Source organism: Pelodiscus sinensis, chromosome 2, assembly GCF_049634645.1.
Source record: "Pelodiscus sinensis isolate JC-2024 chromosome 2, ASM4963464v1, whole genome shotgun sequence".
Lineage (NCBI taxonomy): Eukaryota > Metazoa > Chordata > Testudines > Trionychidae > Pelodiscus > Pelodiscus sinensis.
The window spans coordinates 177,389,096-177,403,928 of NC_134712.1; the positions used below are offsets into that span (position 1 = coordinate 177,389,096).

Consider the following 14,833-nt stretch of genomic DNA (forward strand, 5'->3'; position numbering starts at 1 on the left):
ACTGGCCCCCCCCTCCCATGATGGCATCTGGCTGATCATAGTAGTGGCAGGTGTGAGGTGCCACACCAGAGCATTCACTTACCTCCCGGGCCTTGATGCAGGTCTGCAGGAACTCTTTTATTTTCATGCAGACCTGGTCAAGGGTCCTCATATGTCCTTTCTTGGCCAGGCTGGTGACTGTACTGTCATAGACATCCACATTCCTTCTGCTGGTGCAGAGATCGTGGAGGTTGGTCTCCTCCCCACAGACCTCGATGAGGTCCAGGATCTCCGCACCAGTCTGGGCTGATGCCCCTTTTCTTCCCGGGCCAGGGGCATCTGAAGGTACTGCAGGAGTGCTGGCAGCTATGGGGTGCAAAGAGGAAGCGCAGAGGTCACTCATGGGTCCTGTAATGGGTGCTGTGTGGCACGGTGCTGGCAAAGCTCTCCTTGTGCCACAAGCCCTTTCCTTTCTCCCTGCTGCTTTAAAAGCTCCACAGGAGAAGGGGAGCATTGGAGATGCCAGGTGTGGCCAGAGCGGCCACAAGTGCAGCTGAGAGAGGCCTCCGGAGGCCAATTATTTTGATATAACAGCAGCTGAGTGTCCACGCTTATGCTATTTCAAAATAAGCATTATTCCTTGTGGAAAGCAAGAGTTGTTATTTCAAAATAACCAGCCTGTTGTTTTGAAATAACGGGTTTGGAAGTGTGGACGTCCACTTGTTATTTTGAAATAAGGGGCATATAAGGGGACCTGGACTGCATGAAAATTAAACTGCTAAGTTCTTAAGAACATGGAAGCAAAGAGAATTACAAAATTCATCATGCATAAACAGTATAAATATAGATAATTCATTATTTAACCCCATGATCAGTATTTGTCTTTAATTGATCGATGAAAGCAAAATAGATTGAACATTTAGCAAAAGCACTGACGTTCTACTGTCTGAAATCAGTGCTTCTTGCGCAAATGCTTTGACTTTCCTATTTGGGCAAAAGTCCTTTTCTGGAAATGTTTTTGCGCAAGAGGGCCAGTGTAGACAGCTAAAAACTGTTTTGCGCAAAAAAGCCCCGATGGCGAAAATGGCGATCGGGGCTTTCTTGCGCAAAACCGCGTCTAGATTGGCCCGGACGCTTTTCCGCAAAAAGTGCTTTTGCGGAAAAGTGTCCATGCCAATCTAGACGTGCTTTTCCGCAAATGCTTTTAACGGAAAAACTTTTCCATTAAAAGCATCTGTGGAAAACCATGCCAGTCTAGACGTAGCCTGTATGTATCGCTGCACCGATGCTTGATTATCTTTCTGTCCCTCTTACTGCATATCAAATTAGTAAGGGATAATCTTGTTGGAAAGGCTTCTTCAGGGTTTTGATACCATAGACAACTGGCAATACAGGCAGTCCCCGAGTTATGCGGATCCGACTTATGTCGGATCCGCAGTTACGAACGGGGTTTGCTGCCCGTCTCCCTGGTCTGCTGGAGACAGGAAGCAAAGCCTCTGAGGATGCCGGCTGCGGGACAGCCGCGGCGCGTCTGGGCTGTCCGCTGCCCGCGTGCTCCGCGGCTTTGCTCCCCGCCTCCCCAGACCAGGGAGACGGGGAGCAAAGCCGGGGAGCACGCGGGCAGCGGACAGCCCAGACGCACCGCGGCTGTCCCGCTGCCGGCGTCCTCAGAGGCTTTGCTCCCCGTCTCCCTGGTCTGCTGGTCTCCAGCAGACCAGGGAGACGCGGAGCAAAGCCGCGGTGGACCCGGGCAGCAGGACTGCGGTGTGTCTCGGTCCCCCGCCCGTGTCTCTCTGGTCTGCTGGGGGGGGGGGGAGAGCGCAGCTAGTACGCCCCTCCCTCCCCCCCCCCAGCAGTCCAGGCTTTTCTCTGGACGCCTGTGGTAGAGCAGCTGGGGCGCTGCCGGTTGGTCCCGCAGCGCTGCTCTGGGCGCTACTGGACCAACCCAGCAGCACCCCAGCTGCTCTGCCCCAGGCGTCCTGATTCAGCTGCTGCTGGTCAGTTTCAGCAGCGGATGAATCAGGACGCCTGGGGCAGAGCAGCTGGGGTGCTGGTGGATTGGTCCAGTAGCGCCGAGGAGCGGCGCTACTGGAGCAACCCAGCAGCACCCCAGCTGCTCTGCCCCAGGCGTCCCCAAGTCAGCCGCTGCTGAAACTGACCAGCGCTGACTACAGGAAGCCCGAGGCAGAGTTGCTCTGCCTCGGGCTTCCTGGAATCAGCCGCTGATCAGTTTCAGCAGCGGCTGACTTGGGGACGCCTGGGGTTCTTAAGTTGAATCTGTAAGTCGGAACTGGCGTCCAGATTCAGCCTGTTGAAACTGATCAGAGGCTCATTCCCGGAAGACCGGGGCAGAGCAACTCTGCCTCGGGCTTCCTGTAGTCAGCCGCTGGTCAGTTTCAGCAGCCGCTGAATCTGGACACCAGTTCCGACTTACATACAGATTCAACTTAAGAACAAACCTACAGTCCCTATCTTGTACGTAACCCGGGGACTGCCTGTATTACTAATTTCCCAAGATTATGCTGTGGCTTCCGTTTCAAAACACAGGAAAGCAGTTGCTTTTGAGGCGTCAAAATGTCAGTAGAAAGAATAGTAACATATATAGACTCCCACCCATTTCTTATGACTATAGACAGTTCTCAGATACTACATATTAGTAGATGTTAGCTATTTATGGCTGGACATAAAGATTTCTTCTCTGTATAATATACAGCAATAGGAAAAGGAATTACCATGATCTTCCTTGAAATTGTACAACTTTTTGATTAATTTGTACAAACGCCTGTGTCAGTACACACCCACTTTGAAGTCCACCAGGCTGAATATAGAGCAGTTGTCCTTGGTAGAATTACATAAAGAAACCACCGGGGAAATAATATGTTATTGTAAGTAAAGAATTTCAGAATGGTGCCTTTGATTTCTTGACAATTAGCCTATATTAATGTGAGCTAAGAAGAGTCCTTCCTAAAATGTGTTTTTTCTTGGCTTGAAAGTCTATAATTTGCTTTCAAAGCCAAATGTAGTTTCCTTTTTTTTCAAAAAAAACCATATTTAACAGTGTGAATCTTTATTAATAAGTATAATAATGAGGTTTTGCTTTTATATTTTGTTTAATGTTTGCAAAATCATCTTGCCTATAGCTCCCAATGGCCCATCTTGTTCACCATGTTCTGTAATCATATTACTGATCTAATGAACATCTATCTCTTATCATAATAAACTTTCTTTGTGTATAACCTCATTAAAGTGCTGAAGTAGTTCCCCTCAGGATATTCCAGACAGTTTCATAGTAGCTCTAAAATTAGATGCCCTAACAACTCCCTCCGTGTGAAAAGTGCCACTTCAGCTCAAATGATCTCACATATTTCTTGCAGTGCTTTGTAATTCATGAGCATTTGTAACTGGGCTCAAAATGAAGATACACTTTGCACTTATTACCAAAATATAAGACCATAATAACAAAAAGCTTCCTGTTTAATTTTAACCTGGTCTAAAACTACATGGAACTAGTAATGTCTGTGCCAGACAGAACTAAATACAATTTGGATTTGGTTTCAGGAGATTATAGCATGACCATAAAAATTAAATAAACTGAAACTTGACACACAATGTGCACCAAGATTGTAACAAGGAGTTGTTTTATTTACAGATTTCACCCCAGAATAGGAAATCGTTTTGAGGGGAGGGGTTTCATTCTTATAACTTCAGCTACTTTAATGTGTACTTTTTATAAGCAGAGGGACAAAGTGGGTGAGTTAATACCCTTTATGAGACAGACTTTTGTTGATGAAAGAGACATGTTTTTGAGCCACATAGAGCTGCTCTTCTAGTTTGGAAAGGTACTCTATGCGTCACAGCAGAATGAATGTGGAACACATTGTTTAACATAAGATAAACCATAAATCCAGTGTCTCTGTATAGTTCATGATTTTTGGTATCTAGCAGAGAAATTCATTTAAGCTCCCAGACTCACTTGTTGAAAGTGTTGTGCAGGTTTCCTTTAAAGATATGGATTACTAGGTCAGACAGTAACTGCACCAATAGAGGGTATTTTGTCTTTAAACATTTTCCTGTGGACATTCATTTGAGAGTGTAGCTAGTGTGATTTTAGGTCCTGCACTAGCAATGCAAATGGTCAGCCACCCAGAATAGTAACAGCCACATGCAGGGAGGAGCTAATACTCCTTTACAGTCAAGAGGCCAAAAACATAAACCTCTGGAAGACTGAAAAAACAAAATGAAAATTCTGCTAGATATGTCTATGGTGCCTTTGGTGGCCAGGCTGGCAGCTATCCTGCCATAGATGGCCTCATTCCTCCATCTAGTGCGGAGAGTATGGATGTTGGGGACATCCCCCCCAAACCTGAATAAGGTCCATGATCTCCACCCTGGACCAGGAAAGTGCCCTTCTCCAGCCCCTGTCAGGCTCCTGGGAGCTGGTGGACTGCTCCTGGGGAGTGGTGGAGGGCTGGCTGCCAGTGGCTTGCTGGCTCATGTTTTGGGGGATCTGGGTCAGGGGCCCCAGTGGCCACTGCTGGCTCTGGGCTGGCAGGCTTGAAGCTGGCACAAGCACTGTGGCCAGGGTCTACCCCTTTAATGGCTCAGGGCTGGGGGAGAGGAGAGTAAGTTTTCCTGGTTGTGCCCAGAGCGGCCACCAGGGCTCCCTGAGACGGGCTGAAGGCCCCCTATTTCAAATTAAGTGTCTACACAGCACTTAATTCAAAATAGCTATTTCGAATTTGGTGTTACTCCTTATAGAATGAGGCTTACCAAATTCGAAATAAGGGCTCCACTATTTCAAATTTATTTTGAAATAGTGGTTTGCCTGTGTAGACGCTATTAAAGTTAATTTGAAGTAACTGCTGTTATTTCGAATTAACTTTGTAGTGTAGACATACCCTTAGTCTGATATAATGTGATATAATATGTTCTATTAAGAGGTGCTTTTAAAATAGTATAGATTCTTAATGTTTAATATCTTTTTCATGTAACTAAAATGCTGTTTTTCCAGTAAAAGAAAAATTAAGTTGATCAAAACTGTCAATGAAGTCAACTGAATTCAGAATTTGGCATATAACTATAAAATGTAATTTCTTTTACTGTTTGCCTTGTTGTATAAAACATTAATTTGTCACTTACATTGTCAGATGCATATATAAGCGAGACAAGGAATAAGTTATTAAATATCAACTATATGAGACTTTTAACAAGAGGAAAGTAAATTCAGGTAATAAAACTAAAAAGCTAAAGAATAACCTGAGAGATCCTCTCACAGGAAGCTATACACTGATAGGTGTCATACAGTGTCATATGTCTTTGGAATATTAATGCATATATCTTCCATTTTAATGTAGTTTTATGAAAACAGCTGTGTGGATATAATGAAAGACTGCTTTGTTTGCTGGTGGATGTCTGAAGAATTACTACAGGGACACTGCAGACACACACTGCTGATCAAGAAAAGCTGCATTTTAATTGTCTTTCAATCACTTAAAAAGTTTACTGATCTTTAATAATGTGATTTCAATTAAGATTAATAGAAAATGTTGCTTCCTACTAGAACATAAAATGTAGTACTCTTCTCAGCTCCCAATGATACAGAATTTTGTGAAACTTGTGTGTGTTTGTTTATTTTAGCTTCCTAGTGATGACACTGAAATATATGAAACTGCATCACAGTGCTTGTCATTGTTGGTTCAACTGTATGGAGGGGACAATGTGGACAGTATGTCTCCAGAAAACATGGATAGTTTTGCTGAAGTATTGAAGTCCAAGAAGGATCTGAAACAGCAGAAGCTTTTATTGAGAATCATCAAAAGATTGGTGAGTCACACAGATATAACTTCTTGCTCTACTCTACCCCGGATAAACACATTTTGAGAGCCATTTTTCTCTTTTAATAAAAATGTATCTTTATAAAGAATATAAACAATTTCTAAAGAAGCAAAAATCCTATAATATTAGCATTCCTGTTTTTAAAAAATCCATTTTAATTTCTTTGGAAGAAAATGTCAGCCCCTGGATCAATGCCTGTTTTATTTTCTACAGTTAGAACCTCTATAAAAAGACGATTTTTCCGTCAATTAACCATTTGTTTATTTTAACAGAAAGCTTTAGTTGTTTATTAGACATTTAGTACATTAACTTTAAGAACTATAATAGAAAAGGATGTTGAATTCCATCCAAAACCAGTAAACTTGTAATAAAAATACCATTCAGAAACTTAGTGCTTGATTTCATGTCAGATATCGATAATTCTGTTTTGTACTTGACATAAACGTGTATACAGACTATTGAACATTCTCATCAAGTGGCAGAGGCTACTCCTGGTGGAATGGTTATAATATAGATTATCGGTAAACAGAAATTACACAAGCACTTCAGCTCAATTAATGAAAAGTTATTGACATGTAGTGACTTCAATTCCTCTTGTGCTTCCTTAATACAGATGGCAGTATTATTTCTCAGAAGTAGAGTAATGATACGCCTGGCAAATTACATGATCTGTAACTTTCTTGTAAGTCCCACCATACTTGTCATCTTGAAGTCTCTTGGAAAGACGCTTTGGCTGGACCCACTGCTAGTCTTGGATAATTACCTTTCCATCTGCTGTACTTGCTACTTACTATAACAAACAATTATGTAATTATTTTAGTGAGATTTTAGGATTTCCTCTTGAAGCAGTGAAAGCAGATTTTATAAGTAATGTGACTGACAATATAGTAAATCTTCTATTATTTCCATGAACCTTAAAAATTCCTGTTCACAAGAGATTATGTCAAAATTATAGTAATCACCAAACACTGAAAAAATATTAAATCTATTTAAGGTTAATTCAGCCCACTTTTAATTATTTATGTCAGTTTCATAGCTTAGAGAAGGGTTTCTTAGATGTTTTCATAGTTGGTCAAAATATTAGTAGATTATGTGCACCAGCTTCCTATCCCATGCAAAATTGCTTGCACCACCAGCACCACTTTTACATCTGTGTTAGCACAATATCTTTGTGGCATCCATCATTGCTGCTAACACAGGCAAGGAATAGTAAAGAAATACGAATATATTCCTGTAATGGCTTTTTTTTAATATAGTGTGTCTACTGGAAATGAGAAAAAAACAGCTAATAATTTGATTAGCTAGTTTGCCATCAAGTGCTCCATGCACCCCATCAGTAGTCCATATACTATAATTTTAGAAGTTTTGATTCAGAAGTTTTGATTCTAGGTGGCCATTGTTTGAGAGAGAGACTTACTTGTGGGACTTTAATAATATGAACTCATGACATTTTTTTCTTCAATACACACTGTGGACAGAGTTGGGATTTTTAGGGGAGATATTTTAATACCATTTACAAGAGTTTTGAATAGTGATGGGTCTGTGATATATAAATATTTTCCTTTTTAGGACTGCCCTTGTCTATTAAGTTTCTGGACTGAACTTCTGCTATCTGAATTTAGTTGTTTTTTCCCCCAAAAATAAATGAAGAGATGAAAAATAGTAGTTGAATCTGAGAGAATGTTCATAATCTTTAGGAGTCCTGCATTTGTGACTTTATTGTAATGTAAATAGACACTATTAGGAATGAAAAACAGAAAAACGTACTCCGCTCAATATTTTAAAACTATTTATATTTTTAGTCTTTTGACCCCCAGGCTGGCCAGCCTTATGCTGAGATGATTTATTGGTGTTTCCAAAGCAGGAATGGGCAGAACCTGAATAAGCAATGTTGACCTGCCACAAGGAAATGCAGTTTGCTTTTGCACTAATGCTGTTTACATTACTGTCATTCCGGTTGCTTCATCTTGGGATAAGTAATATTGGCATTTGGATCTCTAGGATCTTTCTTAAGAGCCTTTGTATAATCTGGCAGTCCCATCAGAACTTTCTGACTTGAGAAAGAGGCCTTGTTCTGCATACTAGTTCCAAAATAATTTCACCTTGCTACTTTACATGATGCTGATAATCTTTTGATTTAGCCTGCTCTGGAAAAGTACAGAATACAGGTTGGACCTCCCTGGTCTGGCACCTTTGGGACCTAACTGAATATGCCAGAGCATGGAAAGTCCCCTGCTACCAGCTCCTAAACCCCTTCCTGCTGCTGGCTTGCTACTGCCCCAGCAGGCACCCTGCCTCCGCCCCCTCCTCCCACTCATTCAGCCAGGCTGCTTGCCCAGCAGCTTCCAGCTCTGGCACCAGCCAGGCTGCCACAGGGCTCCAGCACCAGCCTGCATTGTTAGGGGCTACCATTGGCCTCTGGTCCCAGCTGGCACTCCAGCCATTAGGCTCCTGGGCTCTGTGATCCAGGAGCACCAATGGTCTAGCAGGACCATGGATGTTGCTTGACCAGAGAATGCCAGTTTGCAGAGGTGCAACCTGTATCTTGCTGTAATTCAGGAAATTATCTAGATTGAAATATCTCACCCAGAAATATAAAAGGTTTTCACTATGAGGGCAAATAATTTTTATTTTGGACTCTTTGTTTTATTCCGAATTTCTTGGCCTTTACTTATCTTTAGTCAGGGTGCACCTCTCTACTATCTCAATTTACCATCTTCCAGTGGCTAGTGCTACAGTTTTAAGTTATTCCACCGTCACAGGATTCCTTGATGGTGGAATGACTTAAAACTGTAGCAGTGGTTAGAGAACATTTGGCAATGTAACATCTCATCTTGGTGGTGTGAGAGGTAATGTTTGTACTTTTTAACATAGGGGGAGAATGCTCTTTATTCTGCTTGTCAACAAAAAATAAACTTTAGTGAGAAGAATGAATAAACTACAGGTTGTAATAGCTGATCCTCTCTTCCCTGTACTCCGCAGACATTTGTTCTATATCTCAATCCTAAATTCATGCCAAAAGTGGTGTGTGAATTCCACCAAAATAAGAACTTTAATCTCCTTGCGGTGTTCCTTCCAGCACCTCTTTCTCACCCTCCAGAAAGTAGATAATTCCATACCATAGATGACAAAAGGTGCTTCAGGCTCTTATTTGTGTAGGACATTTAGAAATCCACCTAGATTTATGGTAACTTTTGGGGATCCGTGCTGAAGTATCTTTATTCAGGTTAGGCTTATAGGGAGCTGTTAATTTTAGTTAGGGTGACACCCTGAGGATTTAAGGGCTTACTTTGCTAGGGCTAAAATAGCATCAGTGGCATGCTTTTGCATATCATCTGCATAGAAATGTGCACGGCTGCTACCTGTAGATCTGTACATATATTTTACTCAGCATCAAAGTTCTTTTGACTTGGCATTTATCTTTTATTATTATTGTAGTAGTTCCTATCAGCCCTGATCAGTCCTCACTGTGCTAGCTGCTATGTGCACAAACACTAAAAAGGTAGTTTTTGTACCAGAAACCATCTAAATCAAACTGATGTTTGCTTTATGAAGTCAGTTCTGCAATCCATAAGTTGAATTTCTCATTCTGCTTTAGTGAGAATTAAATTTGTCACTACACTCCCACAAGATTGATGTAAGCAGGGTCAGGATAAGCTCTACCCTGACATCTATTGGTGAACTGTGGCAAGTCAGGGTCAGGATAAGCCCTACCCTGACATCTGGGGTTTAACTGTGGCAAGTGATGCAAAAAGACTGCAGGGGCTGATTCATTTGCATAGGCACACCCACCCTGCCTAGTATGTGCTCTCAGTAGCCAAATGGTCACTTTGGCCACTGTGGGATCTCAAGTTTCTCTGTTGTTGAGGCAGGGGGGATAAAGTGTTGTTACCCTGATTATGTGAATCAAATAGTGGAATTGTTTTGCCATAAACTAAGTAGCACTCGCTAGACAAGGGGCATGGGTTCCAAACCCAGTCAGACAGAGAGGCTAGGGACAGGTCTTTGTACCTTGTGGTGTGGGGGTGGGCCCAGTCTAAGGGCCCAAAACACACTGATTGCACCTCCTCCTCTCTTGCTGACTTCACTGTGGGCCAATGGTGCACTTGCACTGAGGTTCTTCTACTGTGAGCTGAACTTGCTGAAGTCACTGTGTACTGAGGTGAGCCTGGTGCACTGAGGTGAGCCTGGTCCCACTGCTGAAGAGCTGAAATCTACTGTGAGCTGAAATCACTGTTGCTGAGCTACTAGCAGAGCAGTTTGTAGGGGCGACTGGTGGATGCAGGCGAGCAGCTGGCGGGGATGACCGACGGGCGGCCGGTGGAGCAGCTGCGGGACCTACCAGCTGGTGGCCGGGGAGCGTGGACTGAGGCGGGCTGGAGGAGTAGACACTGCTCTGTGGAACGGCTGGAGCGGCTCACAGGACAGCAGGTGAAGGTGGCGGAGTGATTTGCATCAATGGCGGCAGCAGAAACCTACGGAGAGGCAGAGCTGCCGGTGGACCGCGTAAAGCGTATCAACCCCTGTCCCCTCCATTGCACCCAGGTTGGGATGGTAAAACCCTGCTAGGTGAACTTTTTAATCCTGGGGCGGCACTGACCCGGGGCAGAGACTTTTGGGGTGTTGGACTTTTGAGGACCTTGGGTGATTTGTGGCTGGGGGGTGGGTCTTTTCTCATGTCTGGTTTATGAATCTGAGTTGTGGTGTTTTCCCACTTCAATGCTGATGTCAGTTACCCTGTGTTATTAAAGATTTGCTGCTATACCTAGGCTCTGTGATTGCGAGAGGGGAAGAATTGCCTCTTTGAGGCACCCAGGGGTGTGTGTAAGATTTCCCAGGTCACTGGGTAGGGGCTTGAGCCGGCATTGTATTATGTTGTTGGGAGGAGTCCCCTAGACATTGAACCCAGCCCTTGCTGCAAGTAACTTGTCCTGGCAGAAGGGTTACATTTATAATGCGGGTGGCACCCAGACGAAGAAACAATTAGTTACAATAGTTCCTCTGATTCTTAGATGGTGCTAATTTTGTAACCTAAGTTCTAAATATTCAGAGCCACAAAGAAGGTGCTAGTGCAATTCCCAGTAGGCACTGCTTTTCTTCATGTTTTGTAGAACGTAATGGATCTGTTTGCATATCCCATTAGTATGATTATGCACTGGCATCACTCTAAAAGAACCTCACTTACTAGAGGGAAGGAATTATTATTCGGGATTTTTTTTCTTTGCATTGACCTTTAAAATTTGTAAACTAAATTACAGTGATGGCCCTTTTTTCCATTGCATTGGGTAGAAAGTTCATCACATTAAGTTGTATACATTAGGTAAAGATTGCTGACATTATAATTGTTCTTTCTTTGACCAAAATCAACCTGTTATTGCTATGCTATCCTTAAAATGGGGAATGTATATGTTTCTGATACCAAGGAAACAATTTTCATCCTGCATTGTCATGTCCTTATTGTCAGTCATACGGAATGTCTTTATTTTTTTGACAGCAGTCTCTAATAAGTTCTTTTTTCAGTATGATAAAACAATTTTATATCAACAATGAAAAGCTAGTCCATAGTAAGATGTGTTTGCATATTAGACACAAGATTTTTTACCTGAAATATTTTATATCAAATACAATACAAGTATTAATGCCACTTTTTTTTTTTTAATCTTTTCACCATTGTGTCAAGAAGCTCAGCCTGTTTAAAAACTCTGTGCAGACCTTTTGTGTAATAGTTATGGACAGTTTTTAATGAAATTTGAGAGAGTCTCTAGAAATCACAGACATAGAAGCCTTTAACAGTGCAATGTTGCTTAGCAACCTTAAGCCATTACATTACCAAGCTCTGTAACTACAAGATATACTGCTCTTCTGCCAGTCCTTGATGAAAATGTAATGGAAATAATCACTTTCTAAAGGTTGTACTCCATGAGTGTTTGGGTGGTAAAAGATTGTTTTTCCATTTCACTGCTGGGTTTTAATGTAGTCTACAAAGTAAGTTTAGGTTTTGTTTCCTGAATGTGTTGTGTTTGGTATACATTTTAAGGAGATATTTTAAAAAGCAGGCATCATATTTTTATTTTAAAAAGCAGAAATATTCCTAACTAATTCTTACAAGTAATACTATTTTAAACATGCAATCCTTTTTCTCCACTCAAGAGGCAATGCATTAGGCAAATTCAGCAGAGAATAAAAGTGTTTTTCTATAAAGTACTTGCTCATATTGATTCCTGTTAGGTGTTGGCTGTTGAGCCCCTTGGAGTGGTGCCTCCATGGCACTCAATATATGACCCTACTGACCTTCTCAGTCCTCCTTACTGCCCATGATGGTTGTTGGAACTGTGGTGGCTTGTTTTTGCAAGTGTTCCTCTCATTCCTCCATAGTGAGATTTAGGAGTTAGTAGTTTTAATAGTTTTAGTCTGTAGTTACTTGGTTACTTAAAGTGTAGGAGCGAGGATTTTTGTCCCCCATTCCAGCTTTCCTGCTTCCTGTTGGGGCATGCCTCGATCCCAAGGATTCAAACCCTGCAGCTCTTGCCACAAGCCCATGTCAAGGGGTGTCCCCCCAGAAGTGTCTGGAGGTGGTGCATCTGACTGACTGCAAGATTTGCAGGGAGTTTCACCTCAGAACTAAAAATGAGCATGACTTTAATTTAAAACAGGTTCTTATGGAGGCAGCTCTCATACCTCAGCCAGTCTGTCACCAGCAAGAAGACTCCACTCTGAGTCACAGGGCTGTTCCCCATCCCAGCACTGCTCCCCAACATGGTGGAAGTCCCAAGCCTGGCACAGCTCATCATGGCACTGCTCAATGTTTCAATGCTAGTCTGCTCCACGGCACCCCATCCTTGTAGCACCATCCTCCAGCCCAGCTCCACTCAGCACCCGCTTGGAATTTGCAGTCCCCATCTTCATCTTTGGACTCAGAGGTAGAGTCCAGAAACTCCCAACAAAGCTGGCATAGGTCAGGCCACAGATGGCCAGATGTGGGAGTAGGGCCTCGACCCATGCTGGTGCAAGGGCCAGCACACTGGTCATTCTGAACTCCTTAGACATCCCACAATTGGTGGTGTCCAAGCCATGAGTGCTGATAACTTCAGCCAGTTGTCCCACCCTAGGATTGACAGGGTGATACTGACTACCTTACCTCCTCCTGAACCATACCCCACCACTGCAGCATACACAGGGAGTAATGAATCCAGAACTGGAGGCAGAACAAGAGATCCGGGTGGCCATGATTGCCATGACCTAGTACCTCCCCTGTTATCCTCAATGTCCTCCCCACTTCTGAATGGTATGAATACTTCTATGCCCACCCCTAGCCCTTCTCATTGAAGGTGCCTGCAGTAACTGAATGGGAGAGGCAGGAGCAGCAGAGTCCTACTCCCAGATTGAAGGATTCCAAGCAGCTGGACTTTTCTGAGCACATAGTCTATTCAGCTGGGGATTTGCAACTCAGAATTGCCAACCAGCAGGCAGTCCTAAGCAGGTCAGATTCAGCACCTGGAATTTCATGCTGAAATTTAGGGAGCAAATACCAACAGAATCCAGGGAACCATTTGGAGCTGTTGTGGAAGAGGGCAGGACAGTGCCTGGACCTTGCTACAGGCCTCACTGGACAATGCAAACTTGGTGGCATGTACCTTGTCCTCTGTCATCACCATGAGGACTAGCTCATGGCTCCAGGCCTCAGGGCTGCCACCCAAGGTGCAACAGACCTTTCAGGCCCTGCCATTTGATAGGGTGGGCCTATCTGTGGAACAAACTGACTCCAGGCTGCATAGTTTTAAACATATAGGCTACATTGAAGTTGGTGGGTGTACGTACCATGGCCACTCAGCAAAAATATTTCAAACTGCAGCTCTCACAGAACCCTTATCAGCCTTGCCCTAAACAGGACATTCCTAGGAAGGGTGCTAGGAATGGCAGGCACAAACCAACAAGGCCCTCATTTAACCAGGCCCAAGTGTGCCTCTAAGCAAGCCTTTTGAAGGTATGCCCAAAGATGAGGTACCAGCCACTGAATTGGATCCTCACCCCTAGTTTATTGATTTGTCTGTTCCACTCTACTGTGCTTGGTCCCGAATAGAATTGGACTGTTGGATTCTTCGCCTGGTAGAAGTGGGCTATTCTTTCCAGTTCTTCTTCTTCTCTCCCTTCCCCATCCCTCGTCAGCGACCCTTCTCATGATCATCTCCTTGCGCAGGAAGGGTAAATGCTTCTTGCTGCTGGGGCAGTGGAGGAGGCTCCTCAGAAGCTAAAGGGCAAAGGATTTTACTCCTATTTCCTACTCCCCAAAAGGGCTCTCAGATCTGTTCTAAACCTGCAAGGCCTCCACAGATTATGAAAAAAAATTGACGTTCCGTGTGGCCTTCCTGAACTCTATTATCCTTTCTCCAGATCCGGGAGATTGGTACACCACCCTTCATTCAACAATGCGTACTTCCACATATCCATATAGCCCAATTGTCTATTGTACTGCAGTCCCTATACATTGTTCTGATGTGCAGTGTTCCAAGAACTGAGTGAAAACTGCAATATTTAAATGTTTAAACACATTCACTTCTGCTGTATTTATGACCCTTCCGCTTTCAGTTTACATGAACATATCTGTTCTACTAGCACAAATTCTCATGGAAAGCAAATTTTAATCTCCTTTAATCAAATATTGGAAAGTTTATCTCTATAAGGAATATCAGCAGCACCCATAAAAGCCCATTCAATTAAGGAACAAATAAAATGTGATTTTTTGACCACTCACAACTATGCAACAAACAGTACTAAATAACAGAACAGATAAACAAAATAGACAAAAAATGAATAATTTATTATAATAAATTAATTTTAAAAATCCCAAACTGTTCTCAGAATTCTGCAAGGGAGACAAAATGCTTCAAAGATTAATTATTTTTGTTTAAATTATTCACTCAGGTCTAAGTGTAACACAGCTTTTCTGAAATTACTTTTCTAAAATACTGTATCATGTGGTATTCAGTCTCGGATTGTGAACTCGTGGTTCTAACTGTCA

The 14,833-nt window shown here is 42.9% G+C and overlaps 1 protein-coding gene across 8 annotated transcripts in view; it reads left to right on the plus strand.

Annotated features, from left to right (window-relative positions):
• ULK4 (unc-51 like kinase 4) overlaps positions 1-14,833 on the plus strand; it is a 421,715-nt gene that overhangs the window by 330,895 nt on the left and 75,987 nt on the right. For 5 of the 8 annotated variants that reach the window (XM_025189022.2, XM_025189026.2, XM_075921858.1 and 2 more), the window contains 2 exons: positions 5,617-5,802; positions 6,428-6,496. In XM_025189022.2, the coding sequence (XP_025044807.2) occupies positions 5,617-5,802; positions 6,428-6,496 (255 nt within the window). Of the gene's footprint in view, positions 1-5,616; positions 5,803-6,427; positions 6,497-14,833 lie in introns of those variants that run through there. The other 3 variants (XM_006131810.4, XM_075921857.1, XR_012901902.1) reach the window with 2 other exon arrangements.